Source organism: Toxotes jaculatrix, chromosome 3 (assembly GCF_017976425.1).
Source record: "Toxotes jaculatrix isolate fToxJac2 chromosome 3, fToxJac2.pri, whole genome shotgun sequence".
Lineage (NCBI taxonomy): Eukaryota > Metazoa > Chordata > Actinopteri > Toxotidae > Toxotes > Toxotes jaculatrix.
The window spans coordinates 16,218,803-16,240,379 of NC_054396.1; the positions used below are offsets into that span (position 1 = coordinate 16,218,803).

General features: G+C 40.7%; 3 protein-coding genes across 5 annotated transcripts; 2 read left to right on the top strand and 1 right to left on the bottom strand.

Moving 5' to 3' along the window:
• Positions 1 to 622: 622 nt before the first annotated feature.
• Positions 623 to 12,532, top strand: tmcc1b (transmembrane and coiled-coil domain family 1b). 3 transcript variants are annotated; one of them, XM_041033554.1, is made up of 8 exons: positions 623 to 671; positions 3,716 to 3,891; positions 5,583 to 5,626; positions 6,451 to 7,226; positions 8,956 to 9,375; positions 10,246 to 10,730; positions 10,826 to 10,961; positions 11,070 to 12,532. In XM_041033554.1, the coding sequence occupies exons 4-8, from the start codon at positions 6,627 to 6,629 to the stop codon at positions 11,382 to 11,384; spliced, it is 1,956 nt and encodes a 651-aa protein (XP_040889488.1). In that variant the 5' UTR covers positions 623 to 671; positions 3,716 to 3,891; positions 5,583 to 5,626; positions 6,451 to 6,626; the 3' UTR covers positions 11,385 to 12,532. The 3 variants fall into 3 exon arrangements, with proteins under 3 accessions (XP_040889488.1, XP_040889490.1, XP_040889489.1); XM_041033556.1 differs by having other exon boundaries at positions 6,964 to 7,226; positions 11,070 to 12,530; XM_041033555.1 differs by lacking the exon at positions 623 to 671 and adding an exon at positions 2,158 to 2,268.
• A 158-nt stretch (positions 12,533 to 12,690) lies between these two features.
• LOC121178968 (transmembrane and coiled-coil domains protein 1-like) lies at positions 12,691 to 15,679 on the top strand. Its single transcript, XM_041033491.1, has 5 exons — positions 12,691 to 12,764; positions 12,868 to 12,983; positions 13,915 to 14,332; positions 14,414 to 14,549; positions 15,198 to 15,679. Exons 1-5 carry the CDS (start codon positions 12,691 to 12,693, stop codon positions 15,531 to 15,533), a joined length of 1,080 nt encoding a protein of 359 aa, XP_040889425.1. The 3' UTR covers positions 15,534 to 15,679.
• A 45-nt stretch (positions 15,680 to 15,724) lies between these two features.
• On the bottom strand, positions 15,725 to 17,394 carry LOC121179026 (protein B4). Its single transcript, XM_041033598.1, has 5 exons — positions 17,182 to 17,394; positions 16,788 to 17,044; positions 16,596 to 16,704; positions 16,434 to 16,483; positions 15,725 to 16,264 (listed from the first exon to the last, which is right to left on the bottom strand). Exons 1-5 carry the CDS (start codon positions 17,273 to 17,275, stop codon positions 16,007 to 16,009), a joined length of 768 nt encoding a protein of 255 aa, XP_040889532.1. The 5' UTR covers positions 17,276 to 17,394; the 3' UTR covers positions 15,725 to 16,006.
• Between the last annotated feature and the right edge of the window lie 4,183 nt (positions 17,395 to 21,577).

Consider the following 21,577-nt stretch of genomic DNA (forward strand, 5'->3'; position numbering starts at 1 on the left):
CCACACAGTCACTGTCTGGATTTGTTTTCTTGATGTGTGATGTCTTGGTAGTCTAGACATTCAGGGCTGTAGCCTAGAAACTATTTTTGTGATCAACTGATAATTGTTTGGTGTCCAAAATGCCAGAAAATGGTGAAATGAGTTTTCTAGAGCCCAAGGTTCACTTCTTCAAACTGCTGTTTTTGTCTGACCAACAATCCAAAACCCGAATATATCCCCTTTTCTAATTTCAGGAAAAAAGAGGTTTAGAGAGAGAGTTTTGAGAGGTTAGAGGCAGTAACTGTGTAATATTTACTCAAAAATACTTGAATTAATAATTATCAAATTAGTGGCTATTTTTTTTCTGATCCACCAGTGGATTATCCAAAAACCACCCCGTTAACTTTTTCTGACTCTCTGTGCAAAAGGCTTTTTTTTTTTTTTTTTTTTTACATTATAACTTCGCAAAATCCCCCAGATTCCCAGACAAATGACTGCGGACACAACTCCAATGAGTTTCAGTATATAAAGATCGCAGACGCGCTGGCCGCTGCCTGCGTGCATCTTGTGGGACGGTGCACTGTCTGCTGCTCAGCTGTTCAGACGTCGAGCACGCTATTTGACGTCACCGTGGGAGTGTGCCACCGTCGGGAGAAATGAACGGTCATCAACACAATCCTCTCAGCGCCCATGTAAGTTCAAGCCAGCAAAACACTCATTTTGCGAACTGTTCTATGAATGAAATGCGCTTCCATATGCTGTTTTCCGGCCTGCACAAGGGTCGCGGTGTGTTAACGGTGGTTTATCCTTTTGTCGCTGCCGCCTGGCGCTGTGCCCTGTTTGCCTGTAGCTAGCCATGGCTGAAGCGATGTGTTTTTTTTTTTTAAGCTAGGGAGCCTAGCCAGCTTGCTAACTGACAGGCTGAGTGGACGGGCGGCGAGTACGCGCCTGTTTTGCCACCCTGGGTAGTCGGGGTGGGCGATGTTATTTAGTGTATTTACATGTGAATGATTACCGAAAGCGATTTCACGCTTATGCTATGTAGACAATAAGTAAAGGTTTAACTTTGGAGACAACACCCAGGCCTGATAACAGTGATATTTTTACAGACCAAGAAATGCTAAACTAATTGCTCTAGCGTTGCATTTAGCTGATTCGGAACAGGTCTGACTTTGTCCTCAATAAGCCCTGGATGATGTTACCCATACAAACAGGAGACTCTTAGCTACTGCAAACCTATACTGGAGGAACTGTAGCACTACGCCACCATGAAATACAAGACTCCCAAGGTGTGATTAAGAAAGCCTAGTAGGAGTATGTGACAGATGGCCAGCCACCACCTTCAATCTAAACTCACCCTGTGTGTTTGAGCTTTTCGCACCTGTCAGGGCCGTTTAATGCCGGTGCTGTGCTGTTTTTACGGGATTCTGATATTTCTCGAAAATAATGGACGTGGATTTTTCATGGTTTATTTCCATATTTGTTGTAGAGCTGGTTTTGACAAAAAAATGAGTCTATCATTACTGTGACATTTGGTTAAGACAGTTGGTACTTCGCTATGATATTCAGTTTAAAATGCCACAGTTTGATGATTGAAAAGGGTGAGGAGAGTCCAACAAATTGTTAAGCATTAATCTCCCGGATTGCACTGCAAGCCTTGTCACATGTATATCACATTACATGGTGGCCACCACCTGATTTATGCATTCAAATTAGTGATGTTGGGGTTGACCAGTGAACCTGAATGTAAAAACTTATGAGCAGAACAGAAAGGGTTTATCAGCAGCTAAATCATGAGATGATAATAAATGATAATAATAATAATAAGGGAATTAAATTTTGGTAATCAGATACAGGTCTACCCTCTGTCAGAGTAAAAGGGCTCAGAGTATAGCTCTCAAAAGCCATTTGACCAAGGTTACGCAGGGAAGGTAAAGCTTGGGTGCAAACTGCACAGATGTGGTTTTACCAGTTTGGCATTCCAGGTCCTCAGATGAGATCATTTTACCTGGAGGGCTGGTTATCAAACTACACACTTAAAGTTTGAGTCTGTTGTGCTACGTGCAGATGTTTGGCATGGCAGGTGTTTACTACTCGGATCTTAATGTGTCTGCACGTAAGGTGACACAACTCTATGACCTCGCCCCGCACAGCATCTCCGGTGTGCACCGTGAAGTGAAATGAACGCCCTCCGGTGCACCACGTTAGCTACTCCTGCTAGCTGCTAGAGGAGCAGAAAAGCCATCAAAGCGGGGACAGCGATGTTTTCTGACTTTATCTAACGCAACGGTTTGAAACACCCTACAATAAAGCAATAAACTACATTTACGTATACAGCAAATATATCTTAATGTTGTGTGTTTTTAAGACCAGGCCTACGAACGTTGGCTAACGAGCTGCTAATGTCAACCTCTTCTTATCTCTTGCTAACGTTGAACCGTTGGGCTCAGACTATTTTCAGTAGCGTAATATCATCACTCGTAAATACATCCTTGTATTTGTGTTCATAATTTACTTTATTACACCTTCTGCTTTGCATCGTTCAAGCATTATTACAGTCACACTACATGCAATGACACCGAATGCACCTGTAACCTATTGAGTAATGCAATTAACTAACCTAAGCTGTGTGCTGATGTTAAGCTCTCTAACGTATAGTGTGTTTTCTTTAAAGTTTTGTATTTACTTTGCAAAACAGTCTAGTCAAAAACGATATTTATGTTGGTAATAACTAGATGTTCTTATTGAAAGGATGGTGGTTGTGATAAGATCGGAAGGCATTAACGACGATAACATGCAGGGAGAGTTGTTTGTATTAAAATATAGCTACCGCACATTATTGTGTTTACCATTTGTTGTTGTTTTAATTGTCACGCTGAATCGTTTTATCTCAATAGTGGCTCTGTAAAACAGGCAAATGGGTAATGTCCTGCAGATATCCTCAAGGGGGCTATATGGCACTATTAATTAACATTACACAATTAATTAAGCTAAGAGGCCTTGGGGGCCTGTGCTGCACGGAATTAAAACACGTGTTTTCATTTTGCCATTCACGGTATGAAAATAAAGACTTGCATGAGCCTTTTGTTATTTTTTTTTAAGGCTGTATTGGTTTGTTTTGTGGGAGTAATGACTTTGAATTTAATTTGCCTTAAATGTCAGATTGTACATTGGACTTTATTACATGTAGACTCTACGGTTAGATAAATTTGAAAGTAGGAGAAACCTTTAATGCTATGTTATGAAAACATACTCAGTCCCCAGCTGAGATAAAACAGTAATGGGGAACACTGATTAACTTAGCCGCTATTAAAGATACCCTGGTTTTCACTGTAAACTTGCACTGATTGTTTCCGAGATGCTTCACTTTGTTCAGCTTCTAATGGCTGACTTTGTCTGTTTGTTTGTTTATTAGTTTGTTTGTTTGTTTGAAATCAGCTACCTCCTGCTGCTAGAAATAGGGTTTAGGAGAGTGGAATTTGCAGGTTTATTTCTTTCCTTTATTTGGGTCTCTGTTAGCTGTTATGTGTACAACAGCTAGTCTGCCTAGCATCCACAAATATTTGCCACCAGTGGGCAAAAACTCCTTATGGTGTAGCACTCGGCCCTACTAGTGCCAGCGTAGACTATGTCTGTGTAGAACCACTGTTTTATTCTTCAAAAAAATCTTTCACGTTAAAATGTTGCCATTCTCTTAATTAGTTTCTTATGCTGTCTTGTCTGTTTTTCTTTGCAGCATGTGATTTTTCTAAATGTCCTTGGAAACAGTTGACTAGAGTTCGACAGCTATCTCACTAGATTTCATTTGGAAGAATCACCCAGAAAAAGTGGTGCTGGGAATTCTCCTGGATTATTAAGCCTTCTCCTGTGTTAATAGACCCACAAATCATCTGCTGATGACCACATCTAAAGGTATGTCTATCTGAAATTTACCATAATAAATGTTCATCATATTTGAAAAACATATATAAATCTATATACATATATACTCTGCTGTAAAATTGATTAGTTTTAATTAATTTTCACTTGCATTTTCCTATGCACAGCTACTTATGATATAGTCTAGGAAGATGTAGCAAAACTGGAATAATGCTTGTAGGGCTGTGCTGTAATGTAAGTTAAAGCTCAAATGTTCCCAGACATGAACAGCACTCTGTAGATGGTGTGACCTTGGAGTGCTGCATGTACAAAGAGTGATAGGCGAATGTTAGCTGACCCACTTCAAAGAGAACACTTTGCCCTCAGCCTGGAGAAGTCGGACATCATTGTACTCTCACTGTAGATGAAAGATATCGTTCGTGTTTGTGTGGAACGTTTGTTCCTATATCTTGTCTTGAGCTTACAAAGCTCACTGCATTGCATTGCACTGAATGTCTGTGTGGCCGTATCTCTCATGGTTTGTCATTCACAATCAGAAAATGTGGTTCGAGAGCTTCTGTCTTTTTTTTTTTTTTTTTCAATAAAATGAGAGGCACTCAAAGGAGAAGCTTAGTGATATAACCATATTTTCTATTATTGTTTTATTATGGTTTTCTCTAATGTCACAGAATATTTAAGTTTGAGGATGCGCTTTAGAGTCAGCAGTGGTCTGTTTATAGTTACAGCATTGCCCCTACAGAGGGAGGGATGCTTCATGCAAATAATCTATTGATGTTTTCATTTGTTCATTTGTAATGAGTGGAATGAGTGACGGCAGTAGGTGAACAGTGATACAGTTTAAAAAATGAAACAGTTTTTGTTCAACCTTGTTGATCAACAAGAATTGGTAAAGATTGTGTTTTCATTACTATTCCCTACCACCTACCCTTTAACAAAGCGCTTTCTTATCCAACACTGCAGATCCAACAGCAGGACCAGCACTGAGTCACTATGTATCACTAATGGAGCATTTCATTGTGTTTGTTGGGAGATTGTGCTGCTGGCTTGTTACGCGATACTTAGTTGCTTTGCTGACTCGTGGAATCATTTTTCTGTTTGTCTGCACAATGATCCATGTACTACGTTATCAGACCCATCACTTTAAGCTTTAGATATTTTCTTTAGAGTTCATCGAAATAAGCAATACTTACTGCTGCAGAAAAATAAATTTTATTTTAGTCTTTGTGAACCAAGGGGTCTGTACAGTTGATAATGTACTGCATGATTCCATAGAACGTTTGATTTCATGCTTAGTTAGAGGTGTATTTCTTGTTTAACAATATTTGAATATGTAATGTAAACCAGTCAAACGTCCGAATTTGTTCCTTTGTGCTTTTTTCACTTTTTACTTTGCACGTTTTCCATGCATGTATGAATGAAAAAGTTCAGAAACTGAAAAATAAAACCAAGGTTTTTCAAAGTTATATGTAATGTAGATTTTTTAGAATAGATTTTTTTTTAAATTTGGAATTGAAAAAAAAACTATTGTTCAGGAATCGGTATCAAAGGCAAGGTATTGGTATGGGTGTTTTTGAACGATACCCAGCCCTAATTACCAGTTACTACTGAGTTAATGGTTTGTGTTTAAGCTTGTTAATTTCTGTTTGATGCTGTGCCTAATTTTGAACGTTTTATTTTGTATGGAGCTTATTATTTATGTTTTTTTATGTTTCTACTTTATTTAGCCTATCCTGAGTTGTGAGTCAGAAGAGGAGAGGCTGGGCTGATGGTAAGCTCTCTGTCACACTCTATCTGTAAGCTCCCTGTCACACTCTGTCTCACCTCCTCTCTTGCTTTCTTTCTCACTGTCTCATTACATGTTGGTAAACCAAAAAGGTTTTGTATAAGATGTCATCTGAGAGCCAAAGACTTGGAAGGGCCCTTGTAATAAATTGAGATGCAAAGAGGAGACCGCTGTGGATCGTTGAACACCTTAATCAGATGAGAATTAAATAGCAATCACTGCCCATTTAGAATTTAATTTCCATTTTTCACTCTGTAGTCTTTTTTTAGCATCATCCAAGCACTCTCTTATCTTGATTTGTTTTTTATTAATTTACATAATGAATACTTTCTGAAATGTGATTTTTCAACTGGCATAAGAGCCGGTGCACAGTTGGGTTCGGATGCTCTAAATGAAATGATGGAAAGTGGTTTCACAAACAGCCAGAGGCCTCAAACTGTGCAATGTAACAGACTTCAACATTTCAGAAACTGTTCTCAAAAGCTTGTTTAATTTAGTAGATTTTGTGTTTTGCATTACTGGGTTGGCACTATCAGACAAGCCACATGCTGCTTAGCTAAAATGGATGCCTACTGTTTTTATTCATAGAAAGAAAATATAAAGGTTTTCCAGTTACAAATTGTTTTCAGAAAGATTTTCTATGGATAGAATTAACAAGAAACCTTTCTATTTTGAACTAAAACAAAGTGGTCATGTCTGTGTCAACCCAGTTTATGTTGCTTGGTGTTGGTTTATATTCTGCTGCTGCTTATTATGTTCATCACTCACTGGTGCATGTCATAATCCATTTTATTTTCCTTTTGTGGTAGACGAGCATGACTTTGAGCCAAGCCACAGATGCATGCCCACTCAAAAGGCCCAACTGAGCGCCATCCCCTCTGCTTCCCGGCTTTCAACCAGCCTCTCAGAGGGGAGGGGTGTCGACGGGGTGTAGCTAGTCCCTGCACCCCCAAGTAGAACCTCACTGTGAAACTGGAGGTCTCTGATGGATCAGGGTAGTAGTGAGCAGAGTCCAGAGGAGCCGGACACAGGAGGCCGAGCGGAGCCGGAGGTCGGCAGGAGGGCGTCGGAGTCAGAGCACGGCTTGTCCAAAATCACCCATAATGCCCTGGAGAACATGGGAGCGTTGGGCCATGGTCTGAAGCAGTTCTTCCAGCCACAGCGCCGACGCTCCTCCGTTTCCCCGCATGACTCCGTCTCGTCCTGCACAGGCGCCCCTCCCTCTGAACCCATTGATGTAGGGTTAGAAGTAGGGGACGCTCCTGCCTCCTCGGCCCTCCCTTTGGATTCTGACAACCCTGCCGCTTCCGCCCCTCCTGCAGCTCTGAGCCGTGTTCTGCAGCAGTTCCGAGGTGGTCCACCAATGAGGCGAGGCACCAGCCTGCAGAGCCGCCGCAGCAAGGCGGGGGGCACTGGGGATCCGCCCCAGAAAGGTAGCCCCCAGATCCACAGGCGCAGCACCCATGAGGCCCTGCTGCAGGCTGGACGCCCACGCTCCTCCTCAACCACAGACACACCCAGCAGCCCAGCGTTAGCTGACATGCTGCTGACCTCTGGTTACCACTCCACCGAGGAGCCTGACAAGGTGAGTGTCTCAGTCCAGTCAGGAGGTCCGGGGTGAGAAGTAGACCATGGTCATGCAACAGTATTTTTGTATTGAGTAGGAATATATTCGTGTCTTGATGCTAGTGATTCACTGGGAGAATTCTGTGTTATTTATAGGGCCACAACTAGCTGTTATTTTCAAAACTGATCTTCGCATTATGTTTTGATTAGCTGATTAATCATTATGGCTATAAAATGTCAGAAAATAGTAAAAAGAATGCTCATTATAACATCCCACAAGGGATCCCCCCATCCCCCAAGGTGACCTCTTCAAATGTTTTATTCGATTGACCCAAAACCTAAAGATGTTCAATCTACTTACAACACATATCATGTATAGCCGAGAAAAACTTAGCAAGTCACATCTATGAAGGTGAGGTGTTTTTTTTTTCTTTTAAAATCTCTACTAGAACATTCATTGTACAACTCATATATCACAATATGGCAATATTTTACTGAATTCAGTCCTAAAATGTTGAACACATAGGAAGGTTGGCCTTAGGACATAAAGCATTCGGCTTTAAATCGTAATAGAAAGAGATATTGTGCACTCATGAGGAAGCAAATCCATTGTATGTTTGCAACCCTGCTGCTTTCTGGCAGTAAAAATAAAAGATAAAACTGACTCATGCGCTAATATATGTGCAGGAATGTCTAAAGTAAGTGAACTGGGGAAACGTGTTTAAAAGGCTGTTAATGGTTTAGATGTGCCTGGATGAACCGGTGAATGGGGAGATGAGCTGTCAGCGGTGGAAGGTCAGAGATTGCCTTTGAGTGGTTGGTCACTATGTGCTTTAAGCCTTTCTAAATTTAGCTTTCGCTGTCTGAGTGTACTTCAGGTCAGAGAAGGCTTGCAGGGCTAAACAAACTTTTAACGATAAACGATTTGTTTATTTATTTTTTTGACTCTGAGTGTTCAAAGGAATCTATACACAATATCTTAAGTGTTGTTGAAATTGTAAATTTGAGAATCTCTGAAATGACACAACAGGAGAAAGTGGACATTGTAGAACAGGCCATGCTACAGCTTGGGCTACTCAGTGGATTTAAGTTTATCAACAGGTGTCATGGGAAAGCTGGAAACATTGCACCCTCCTGTTCATCTTGTAAAACCTGTTGACCTGTTACTTGTAATTAACAGTTCCCAGCTGAGGTCCATTTATGTCCACTAAACAGGAGATACCAAGGGTAGGACAGCTTTTAGTAAGGAAAAGTCAAAAAACATAAATGTTCTCTTAGTTGTTGTTTGTTTTTAGATCTGTCAACAAATGGATATTAAAAGTGAATTACCAATTCAAATTAGCACCACCCTGTTTTGATACCTTGGATATCCAGTAGTTTATTTTTATTTTTTTTAAATCAGTGTTGTAACTCCATCTGAAGCCTGAGTTAACTTGGCCTATTTTTGAGCCTTTTTTTTCTTCCACAGTTAATCATTGCATTTTTACATCTATATCTCCTGGAGCTGGAGCTGTGAAGCGACAGCAAACAGGGAACTTTTGCTTTACAGGCACCATCTGATGTTGTGAATGTGTAGGAACATGTCAAATATAAGTTGACCAAACAAAAATGTTAATTTACAAAAAATTAACATTAAAAATGAACAGTAAAAACTGCCTTATCAGGCCAAGAGAGCACAGTGTTGTATTGTCACCTTTAAATAAATGTAAGTATTTTTCACATTTGTGATCTTCTGTGTATTTCAATAGCTGGATCGTTATGATGGATCGGGCCCTGCTGTGTCACCCAATGCCCTCCCCTACGGTGCAGACGGTTATGATGTAGTTGATAGTACCCCAGACCCCCAGCGAACTAAGCAGGCCATCGCCCAACTACAACAGAAGATCCTCAAGCTCACAGAACAAATCAAGATTGAACAAACTGCACGTGACGACAACGTGGCTGAATACCTGAAACTCGCTAATAATGCAGACAAACAACAAAGTGCACGCATCAAACAAGTGTTTGAGAAGAAGAACCAAAAGTCAGCTCAGACTATTCAGCAACTGCAGAGGAAGCTGGAGCACTATCACCGGAAGCTCCGTGAGGTGGAGCACAACGGCATCCCTCGCCAGCCCAAAGATGTTTTTCGAGACATGCACCAGGGGCTGAAAGATGTTGGAGCTAAGGTGTGTGCTTTATACTGAGGCCTTCAAGGTGTTCCTTTTTGCCAAAGTCCACTCTCTCAGCATTATTGAAATTATTTTAAAAATTAAAATCCCATTTCCAAATACCATCTAAATCAGTACATTGGACTTGCCTTACACGGTATTACCATAAAAATGAATTATTATTAAAATTAATTAATGGCTGCATTGCATCTAGTTGTGCCATTATGGCACACTTTGAGTGATGGGTTGGTGCACTCTGCAAGTCATTGTGGTGGACATGTCGCAGGCCTGCAAATTTAGGATCAGTGTGCAAAATGTTATCAGAAGCACACATTTGTTGTCTCACACTGCCATATTTGCAAAAGCTGGCCACAAAGGAATACAGAGGTGGAGCTAATTAAAAATGAGCTGTGTGGGTTTTCCATGTACCAGCCATATAAGCTATTGATGTCATGAACCTTTATCACAGCTCAATGAGCATTATTTTAGATCAGCAAGTTTCCTTTCACCCAGCCATCATACCCTACCGTTTCCACCACACCTGGTGCTAAGAGGTAGGGGTGCCAGATAAATAAAAAATGGCTGCCAGAGTAGGTTCAGTTGTATAGTAGTGCATCCCTTTGGTGTCTATAACATTTAATTTTTCCATTCTACATTCTGCTCTTAAGTTCTCAAAATAAAGGGAAAGTGATTTGTTTTCCAGTTGAGTGTCTAAGATAGAAATAGATTTTCAGCTTTAGCATAACCATACCCACTGTGCAACGGCTATGGGATATTTCCACCTAGCTGAAAGTATTGTCCTGGGACACTTTCAGGCTATTACACCCATTTACTTCGGTTAAATCGGATATCATTTTAGAGTATTGACCTGATCTTGCTGATTTACAGGTGACAGGTGGCCTCTCCAGCTTCTCTCAGGCCACTCATTCTGCAGCTGGAGCTGTGGTGTCCAAGCCGAGAGAAATCGCTTCCCTCATCCGCAACAAGTTTGGCAGTGCTGATAATATTGCAGCCCTGAAAGACTCTTTGGATGAAACCCAGGGAGATGAGGGTGTCGGTCCTGGGGCAACGAGGACCCTTGGGACAGGGCAGCTGCAGTCCAGCCCAAAATATGGTAGTGATGATGACTGTTCTAGTGCTACGTCTGGCTCTGCGGGAGCCAATAGCACTACCGGAGCCCCTGGAGGCCCCCCTAGCTCCAAGGGCAATACCCTTGATCAAGCCCAAGCCTCTGGCTTTGATGCTATTCTCCATGAGATCCAGGAGCTCCGGGAAAACCAAGGTCGACTTGAGGAGTCCTTTGAAAACTTGAAAGCCCACTATCAGCGGGACTACACAATGATAATGGAGGCCCTGCAAGAGGAACGATACAGGTAGTATATCATATCCTATGTACTGTTGTACAGCAGGTCTGTATGGATAGAAGTAAATGTTCTGTTTGTAATGTACTGTTGTGTCTTTTTTGCAGGTGTGAGCGTTTGGAAGAACAACTCAATGATTTGACAGAACTGCACCAGAATGAAATTCTGAACTTGAAACAGGAACTAGCCAGCATGGAGGAGAAAATTGCTTATCAGTCTTATGAAAGAGCGAGGGACATTCAGGTAAGCCTCACCAGAATTAACATAATGTTTCTGCTTTGTCATCAGAACTATTTCACTTCAAATTTTTCCTCTGACCATCTTCACTGACAATTTTTGTCTGTCCTGTAGGAGGCGCTAGAGGCATGTCAGACACGCATCTCCAAGATGGAGCTGCAGCAGCAGCAACAGCAGGTGGTGCAGCTGGAGGGACTGGAGAATGCCACAGCGCGGACTCTTCTTGGAAAACTAATCAATGTGCTGCTAGCTGTTATGGCAGTCCTTTTGGTGTTTGTGTCCACAGTGGCAAACTGTGTCGTCCCGTTAATGAAAACACGCAGTCGCACGCTTTCTACGCTGCTCCTCGTAATCCTCCTTGCCTTCCTCTGGAGGCATTGGGATGCTATTTCAGAGTATCTGCATCGCTTTCTCCTGCACCCCAGATGACCGGCTTCGAGAGGCTTATTTAAATGAAGGGACAGAGGGTTTGGGGCTGATGTGTTAAGGGAGGACACAGATCTATACAGGGAGTTGAATCTCAGTAGTCCTACCTTTTCTTCCCCTGCAAATTCTCAAAACACTCAGGAGGATTGCATAAGAGGTTTGTCACTTTATTACTTTCTGAGATGTGTTTTGGGAAGAATAGAAAGGATTAAGGGGAGAAATGGTCAGGTGCTTGGACTTGACTTTCTGTCTGATGTTGTGGCACAAGCACATACTGTAAGGGTGAACGGGGCATAGCTGAAGGAGGGGCTGAGAGAACTGCACACTTGATTTCTCTCTTCTGAGTGAATTTGTTTACATGTGGAAAACTTTGCATTGTTTCCTCACAGAAGAAATTGTAATTCAGAGTTTTATTACTTTTGAGCTGATTCAAGTGGTATTGTTTTGAAGTCACTACTATTTTTAATACAGCTGATTGATAGCTTTTTCATTTTCTTTTAACTGTAATGAGCTGACAGTGTTCTGCTAATTTGATTATCCACATTGTCTTTTTGTAAGTTCTCTCTCTTCTGGTTTTTGCCATTCTGATTTTTTTTTCAATCTGACCTTTCTTTCCTCTTTACTCAGTCTTTTCAAATTTCAGCTTGTGTGACCAACTCTTCCTCTTCCTGCTCACTTACACTCTGGAGAATGGGGTGCTTGCACATCAGCTATATTTCTCTGAAATCAGACTTGTCACTGAATCAAATAGTAGTGGGTTCTTGACTTGTTTCTTTTGGATGTGTGAAGTCAGAAACACTGGTTCTCCCACAACCAGGATATCACTATCAAGAACATTTAGTTTGGAGTTGTGACCCTGCCCTTTGGGCCAAGTGGATCCTACTGTCCCGGTGGCTTTTCCACTGCAGAAGAATAATCTATGAACTGATTTAACATACTTGAAGAGCTGTTAAAATGCTCAAAGACTCAGTGCTTCCGTACTGTTTCTGTTAGTGACAATGAAATAGTAATACTTTTTAGTTTAATTTTTTTTTATTTTTTAAAAATAAATAAATTTGCTGTTTTAAAAGGTGAAATGGAATTGAATTGTTGATTCAGTGATCACTTTGGAGGTTACAGTTTGTGGTACTGCTGAATTGTGTTGCAGTATACTAACAGATGTTTCTGTCATTGCATCTACACTATGTATATCAAATGCAGGGTAGGCTAAGGAACAGAAACACCTCTCAGAAAACTGTTTTTTTTTTTTTTTTTTTTTTTTTGTTGTTTTTTTCAGCCAAATCGACAACAGAATTACAGGATCCCCACCATGATTCATGTGGCGAGGATGCTGCTCCTCAGCAGCTCCCACATGGCCGGCGAAGTCCTTGACATCTTGGACAAGTAGTGCTTTTGACTTTACCTTTTCATCAGACCCAGTGTGTTGTGGGTAAGTGAGGCACAGAAGACTCCACTGGATGTTTGATAAACAACTGTTTGTCAACAGGTGCATAAAGCCAGCAGGAGAGTCAGATGTTAGTCAAGCTCTTTCTGTACAGCGTGGGTTTTACCATCGTTGCAGGGCATTTTATAGACTATTTCCCTTCACTGTGTACCTTGGAGGTAGGTGAAGAAGTGCTAGAAATCTCCTCTCCGCTGAATGGCTGCATTTTTTAAAAACTACTTCTGAAAACTTATCTTGTATAAAAAGTGCGACCAAATATAAGATGCTCCCAGGCCTTTCAGAGGGAAAGTGTAAATCTCTGTTTCATACAGTGTTTACACACTTTGTCTGAATAATGAACTGCATTTGCTAAGCAACATAAAATCCTGCCAACGGTCGGTGCGACGTTAGCTACTAGCTAACTGCTAACAACAAACTGAAAAACAAAAACCGTTAAGGGTCGTCTTGCTCTTTATGTGATTAATTTTGCTGGGTTACACGTTTAACGTCGAGCACACTCTAAACAACGCTAGGATTGTTTGCAGAATCAAACCATTATGTTAAATACTTTTATTTAATAACGCTAACCGAAAATATCGGCTCCAACTCTAAATGGCTAAGCTGATTGTGTCACCGTGAAGCCTAGGTGCTAAGTATTTTGCTAGTTAACAGTCTAACCACGAAGTACATTAACTTACTTTTATGGGTATGTGCCCATGCAGATTTCGGTTTTCACTGACTAAAATCTCTGCCTGTCCCGTGGAGGTGAACTTCACTATCAACAGTTTTTATAGGGACTTGTAGGGAATGGGCTCTTAGGTCCAAAGTCTTATGAGACAAGCTGTGTGCTTTCCCGGTACCTTCAGGATTTTTGGTTCAGAAACACACAGCATTTTTGTTGATGTCATTTTATGCATAGAAAAGGCCACTTTAATGTGTCTTTAATGTGTTACTGGGATTCATTTGAACATGCTGAAAGTCACAGTCTTAATTTTCACGTTACAGTAGGAAAGTGGTTTGGTGGCCTGAGTAGTAGCCCATTCATCCAATCATGTCCATTACAGGTGACAGGTGGCCTTTCCAGCTTCTTTTGATCTACTCATTCTCCAGCTGTGGTATTCAAGCTGGGAGAAATCTTCTCTCTCATCTGCTGCGAGTTCGATAGCGCTGACAACATTGCAGCCCTGAATGACTTGGATGAAACCCAGGGAGCTGAAGGTGTAGGCCCTGGGGGAACAAAGACTGTTGGGGCAGGGCAGCTGCAGTCCAGCTGGAAGTATGGCGGTGATGATGACTGTTCTCGTGTTACTTCTGGCTCTGCAGGAGCGCCTGGAGGAAACAGTAATAGTAGCTCCAGGGACAATACCTCCGATCATGAGCAGTCCTCAGGCTCTCATGATTTACTCCATGAGATTCAAGAGCTCTGGGAAAAACAAGGTCAACTTGAGGAAGGCCTTGAAATCTTAAAAGCCTTTTACCAGCGAGATTACATAGTGATTGTGAAGGCCCTAGAAGAGGAAGTATGCAGGTAGATTGTGCTTACTCATGTATTCTGTGGGTTGACAGAAACTGTGTTGTTTGTGATGTACTTCTCATTATGGTTTTGCAGATGTGAACTTTTAGAAGAGCAGCTCAATGACTTGACAGAACTGCACCAGAACGAAATTTTGAACTTAAAAGAGGACCTAGCCAGCATGGAGGAGAAAACTGCTTTCCAGTCTTATGAAAGAGCAACAAATGTTCATGTAAGCTTCACTTAAATAAACCATTTTCACAGCAGACATTTTGACATGTCATAGGAATAAATGTATGTGCAATTATTAATACAGGTTGTGTTCTGCTTAGGTGAGCTAGTTCCAATGTCCTGGTATTGTGTATACTGGCTCACTGAAACTGAGCTGTTATTAATCAATATGATTAATTATAGCTCTGTTTTTTACATTTTTTTTTTACCCAATGCTAGATTGCAGCATTACAGAAGCTGTGAGCGGTCCAGGCTTACTGTGTCAACTGATACCTTCACTGAAAATCTATGTAGTGTAGGAATATGCACTTTTAAAGCATAATACCTGATGTGAGCCTTAAGGTGGGTCCTGCCTTGTTACAAATCTTGAGGCCCTGTCTCAATACAAGGGTGTATATGTCAAAATCTTGATTTGATGTTTTATTTTAGTTTTGAAATAAAGTCAGTCATTTGTTTATCATCCAGTCAATCTGGGCCAGGTTGTACTCCAGCAGTTGTCTGGGGCTTTGAAACAGGTTAATTGTCATGGCTATGACAAGTCCAAATATCTGCCATGGAAAAAGTCTATGGCTAACACAAGTGGTGCTGCCTGTATGTAACTCCTTAGTCATTAGAGAATCTTCACTGACAATTTTTGTCTGTCCTGTAGGAGGCGCTGGAGGCATGTCAGACACGCATCTCCAAGATGGAGCTGCAGCAGCAACAGCAGGTGGAGCAGCTGGATGGTTTGGTTAAGACCACAGCATGGACCCTTCTTGGAAAACTGATCAGTGTGCTGCTAGCTGTTACATCAGTACTTTTGGTGTTTGTGTCCACTGTGACCAACTGTGTCGTCCCCTTAATGAAAACATTCAGCCGCATGCTTTCTACGCTGCTTTTTGTACTCCTCTTCTCCTTTCTCTGGAGGCACTGGGATACTATTTCAGAGTATCATCACCACCTTTCTTGCATTAAGCATCCTGAGAAGAGAGACAATCAAAGTTGACTGAGGCATCATTTTGGCATCTTTATCAGAAATCCTGTGGCCCAAAGAGATAAGAGATGGGATAGTAACAAGCAAAGAAGTCAAATTTAAACTTAATACCCTTTTGAAGTTTTTAAAAGTCTATTTTTATTTACAGAACATGAATCAGCAACTTCAACACCATAGACTTAAAATTGCTGCCACACTGTTTGAAAGCTAAACAGCCTTAGGTGCTTGTGTATTTACGTAATACACAATTATGACTTGATGGTGAATTTCAGTATATGGCAGGTTACCTTACTAACCAACTGTAGAAGTTTGTGCTGCTGTAGTTGAAGTCTACTAAGCCACACTTCTATTTGAAGTGCTAAAATTGTACATCCCTGACACAGAAGACATAGCTTTATGTCAAAAAGTTTTAAAAGCACACAGAAGCTCCAAAAATTAAGATTTTATTGCAAGAAAAAACAGTATAAAAACAGTTAATTATTTGTTTACTCTGCTGTTTTCTTCCCTCGTTTCCCAGTTGCTTTTGAAGCAGCAGCATCACTGCCTGCTTTAGCAGCTTTACTCTGGGATGCCTTCCCTGCTTTTGCCTCCTTGTTGGTCTTTGCTGGCTTGGTTTTGGTTGAATCAGAGGCTCCCTTGCCATCCTCGTTCCCTACCGCTTTTTTAGCTTTTGGCTTCTTTGCTGGAGCAGCCTTTGAGGTAGCCTCTTCACCTTTCTTTGACTTTTTGGGAGGCTTTAAGTCCTTAAAAATGAATGAATAAATAAATAAAATCACTTCAAAAGCTTCAAAAATACTGTAATATTTTCCATTTTAACCTAGTCATTGTTTCTGTTGATCTACTAAGATCAGAGATAAAAATACAGAAGAGAGAACAAACTCTTACAGTCTGAGCATGGAAACATCATCTCACCTCTTCAGACTTTGCTTGCTCATTGGCACCATCTTTCTTCTTTGTGGCACCTCGAAGAATTTACAGGGAATTTAAAAAAACAAAAAACCAAAAAAACCAAAAACAAAACACCTGGATTTTGCTACATTGCTGGTTGTGGAAATTTCACCATTGTATTCTTACCTGCTTTTGGAGGCTTCTTGGCTCCATCCTTTGCTGGTTTTGGAGCTTTTTGCACATTAGGATCCGTGTTCTCAGTTTTTGGCTTTGTCTCCTTGACTTTTGGTGCAAGCTTCAGAACAGATGACAAAAATAGGGCCTGATTAATGACCTTACTTGACCCTCTTTGATAAAGCTGTGGACTTCACATCTTACCCTAAATTTTCCCATCGCGCCTGTAGTGACATTGGAGTTGGCAGGCCGCACCAGCGTGCCATTCTCGATTCCTTTTTTCAGGGCTCTACGGACCAAATGCTTCAACCTCACCAAATCCACTGAGGGGTATTTTTGTTTAATATAATTCTGGATCGCTTGGGATGAAACCCCTTTGCGTGAGTCCAACTCTTTAAGCGCCTCTCTCACCATAATGGCTGTGGACGGATGAGCGGCAAGTTTGCGCAGCGTCGCAGCATCTGAAGAACAAACAGTATATTTGTGCACTTATGTACAAAACACGCTTTTAACACTGACCACACAACAGCTTTGGAAAGTACGATAGTTTGAAATATTACACTCAACAGGTCTGATTTATTGGCGTTTGCGCACAGACCTGATTTTGACTCAGCTTTCTCTTCCACCGGGGCATCGCTGGAGGACGGCACTGGCGGATCAGCAGAGTCTGCTGCTGGCTTTTTAGGAGGCATTACCGAAAACACAATATTAAAAAAAAAATAATAATAATACAGGACACACAAAGCAGCCTAAAGGTACGCGACACGTGCTTTCTACCCAGTCTCTGTCTTTATGCAGTTGCTTCCGGTAAAATGAGACCAGGTGAATCTCATCACGTCAGGTGCAATGCATTAGGGGTTGGAAATTAGAGCCATCAGGGATCGTGGCAAAAAAATTTAATCCGACTTCTGCTGGTACGTATCTTTCATTGTGTCCTGTTGCTTCGACAAAGGCTGGGAAGTCTTTTGCAATATTTCTGAAAAATTGACTTCACTCTTCTGGACTTCCTTGGAGAAGACAGTTTGTCTCTCTTTGAGAAACTTGTTAAATATTCAAAATAAGTACTGTTTAGTTTGAAGTACATTTGTTTATTGTCTTTATTTACATACATACATATAGAGTTTGAGACAGTGGAGATGAAGATGGTCATGTTATCAAGTAAATTTGTTGTTGCCCACGTTTTCCTCCCATCTCTGCCTTCGCTGTGCTCCCCCTCACAGCACCACAACGGAGGCTAAGGAAGAACAGCGACAGGGAAATGTCAGACAAACTATGTCCTGCAACTATGTTTTATTTACTATTTATTTAAATTCTCTCTTTTTACCTCAACCTGATTTTGAGCAGAGCACTTACAACTCTGCCAGGGCTGCAGCCCTCTACCAGTGTGTGACCTCAGGGCCTTCGCAAGGTGAACATGCAGCACTGCTATGGTGTCCATGGCAGCACAGAGCTCAAGTTTTTCACCTATATAAAGTAAATAACATCAGTTAGTACTTCTATGTACAGAGTATGCAATAGATACATGCACAAATAGGCAAATGAAACTGCATGCAATAAGAAGAAAAATACAAAGAAAAAGGAAAATGTCTGCTGTCTCTCTTCTGTTAGTCGGGGCAGCGACTGATGGAGCTGTTGGAACAAAAGTCGTCCTTCTGGGAGGCGCTGGAGGTGGAGTTGATGTAAGTTGGACGAGCTGGTGTTTTTCCAGCTTTTCCACAATCCCGTTCACCTTGATTTTATCTGATTGGAGGGCATGTTCACCAGCTACCTCTTTGCCTGTTCAGATTGACAATGACATACTAATGATTTTACTCAAATTTCTACCTATTTACTGTCGTTGCATCTTGAACTCTTTCTATTTATATCTCAAAGGTTTCTTGGTAAAGTTCCCAGAAAAGGAAGTTATCATCCCTAAACAGTATGAATTTACCTGCTCCGATGATCATCATCTCACACACTCCAAGTGATTTTTATCAACTCACTTGGAGTATGTGTGCCTGTAGAGCGGATGGTGTCCACAGAGCTATCTGAGCTGTCTAGGCTTGGGCTTTTGTCTCTGGCTTTCACCATGCTACCATGCTGGGTGGAGAACCCTAGTCTCTCCAGAACAGCATTGTTGTGGGCTTGCTGTGAAGTGTACAGCTTCTCTGCACGTTGAATTAGCCCAGCCCTCTCAGCCCTTGCAGCGTCCTCTATGTCCAATATCCTGGACTGGCTGTTGAAGCCACTGTCCTTACAGTGGCTTTGAAATGGCTATTTTAAAAAAACAAACAAACCATATTTTATTTTTCCCTCTGGTGAGAATAATTACATGGTGAAATCAGTTAATTATATAACATTAGATTACAGTTATATACTGCTCTACTATACTGTGTTATTGTGTCATACTGTACTGCATTACATGTTGGATTATAATATTCACTTTGGATTGTAATGCAAGGATTGCACTACAGGATAAAACCTGATAAATTTGATCTTTGTACAACATCAATGCACACAAAGTACAACAGTAAAACATATATTTTACTGTATAAACCTTTCTAATTTAGTAATTTCTTATTTTATCTGAAAACAGAACCCTTGTTTTTAGAGGCCCTACCTAGTATTAGTATAGTGTTCTTAATAAAGTGCTCACTGAGTGTACAGTATGTGTTGAATTTATATTTTTGTCATTTATTATACTGAGGTGTGGTTTGCCTTCTGTTGCAGACGACTTTATGGGCATGAAACATTTTGACCATGGAGAACTGGTGAGTAAAAATCCTTTTTTCTGTTAGATATGATGTTCACATCATGGAAAATAATCCAGCATTTGAATTTCAAGGCCCTTCAAGGCAACGCTATCTACTAGAGATTACTGTTGTATACAACTAAACTGCAGCAGCAAATAGGTTTGGTGGGAACCATTACTACTATCTTTTCTATTAATGCAATGAGGATATGGTACATGTTTGGCAAGTCGCTAGTACCTGTTGATACTGAACATATCAGTAGGATATTTTTCAGACACCTTATTTGTTTTTGGCCCAAACTTCCAATCTTTCTTTCCAATATCCACTTGACTGAACATTTGTAGTGACCACAGCATTATTAACCCTTTTTCAAAGTTATGTTTAGGCACCTGAAGTTCTTGGCTAAAGTTGGGGAAGGATGATGGTCTGGTTTAATATGCAGTGACTTCAGACACAAAGTGTTTATTAACATGTAGCTGAAACTGTGATCTTTCCCAAACCTTAACCAAAGTACTTTTGTCAGCTAAACCTAAACACTCTAAACATTCTTGACACAGATGATGTGGAATATACTCTAAACCTTTTTTAATCTACATTAAACCTATGCATTTCACTTCTATGTCTCTTCATTTTATAGAGATGGTGCAATAAAATACCAAACGAGTGAAAACAATCATCTTGCTGTGTGGTTCTTTCTCATCTGCAGGTGCTGAGAATCCGAACAGACTAGAGTTTCAAAGTGAGAACGTAAGTGACACATGAGGCACAGAACTGAATTTGTTTGCCATAAAGGTTTGTAGATGCTGTAGATTGAACAAACTCTTACAGTTGGTTTGCTTTTCTAGTACGACATTTACCATGTGTATGCCACCATCCCAGAGGAGCCAGCTGCATCATCCCTGAGCAAAATGGTGTACAGCACCCTGCAGCCACACTGAAACCTGTACAGAGGAGCACAAAGCAGATTGCATACACAGCTGTTTTAAATCTCACCTTTCATACTGTATTTATACAGAGAAAAATTGATGTAGGTAATATATGTAGTCTGGTGTTGATTGATTGGCCTTGATATGTGTACTTCTTTCCAAGCTAATGGCAGTTGCCATGAATGGTACAGCTGACAGCTGTGTGTCTTTTTAAAGGTCAGAGAGAGACCAGCAGGTTGAGGTTGTGGAGTGCCCACAGGGCAGAGTCAAGGGCCCCTTCCTGTTTTTACTTTCTGTTAATGACATGAAAACAGTTGCTTTTATTCTTAAGTAAGGCCTAGTCTTTCTTGTTTAAATTGATTAGGCCGAGGAATAACTGTGACCAGGATACTCAGTACTACTACAATGAAATTGTGGTATGAAGCCCTTACACAAACTTAGAAACACAAACTGACAGTGGCTGCACCTTCACAGATAGTTGGCAGTATTCAGAAATCTGGATAAGATGTATTCCAGTGACGTGAAGTGATTTTTACAGTCTGAGACAGAGAATCAACCAAGAGTGCAAAAAATTACAAGATGAAGGCAAAGAAACAATATCTGATCATTTATGGGACAGAACTGTGCTCTGTCCCTTAAATGATCAGAGATGCAAGGACAGATATTGCTACCACTTCAGTATAGTATTTTTATCTTTAACTGGTCAAACACTGATTGGCTTGCTTGTCCTGACAGCACACCATTGATGTATGCATACAATGTCCATGCAAACAGACTCACTGGCTTGCAGTGAGACTGTAAGAAGAAAGACTGAGCATGTTCATTTAAAAAAATGGTTTATCAGAGTTTACTTGGAAGACTTCCCAGTTCCTCGTTGTTTCATTTTCAATGTTATTATTTTGAGAAAATGGCAGACGTTGACAGTCACAACACCAGATCCAGTGCAGCAAATAGACGGGTAAGGAACATGTTTCATTTATTTTCTTAAATTATTTTGCTGGCACCCAAAGTCTTAGTAATGTTTTTAAGGTGACTCCATGCACATGGATACTGTAAGGGAAAGACTGAGATCTTGGTTCTAAATAAAACCAAAAAACCAAAAAACAAGAAGAATCACTTTACTTGACAAGACTTTTTCTGTCGATCTTTTCCCAAATGTAACCAATATTTTAGTATCTTAAACCAAACCACATTTAGCAGAATTAACTGGTCACCCCACAATTAAGAACACGTACATTTTCCAAATCTAGACCCAAATTAGAGGTTGTGTAAATGAGACATGATTGATAAGTTTGTTCTTTTTTAACATAGTCCATGCCTACATTTACACACTTAG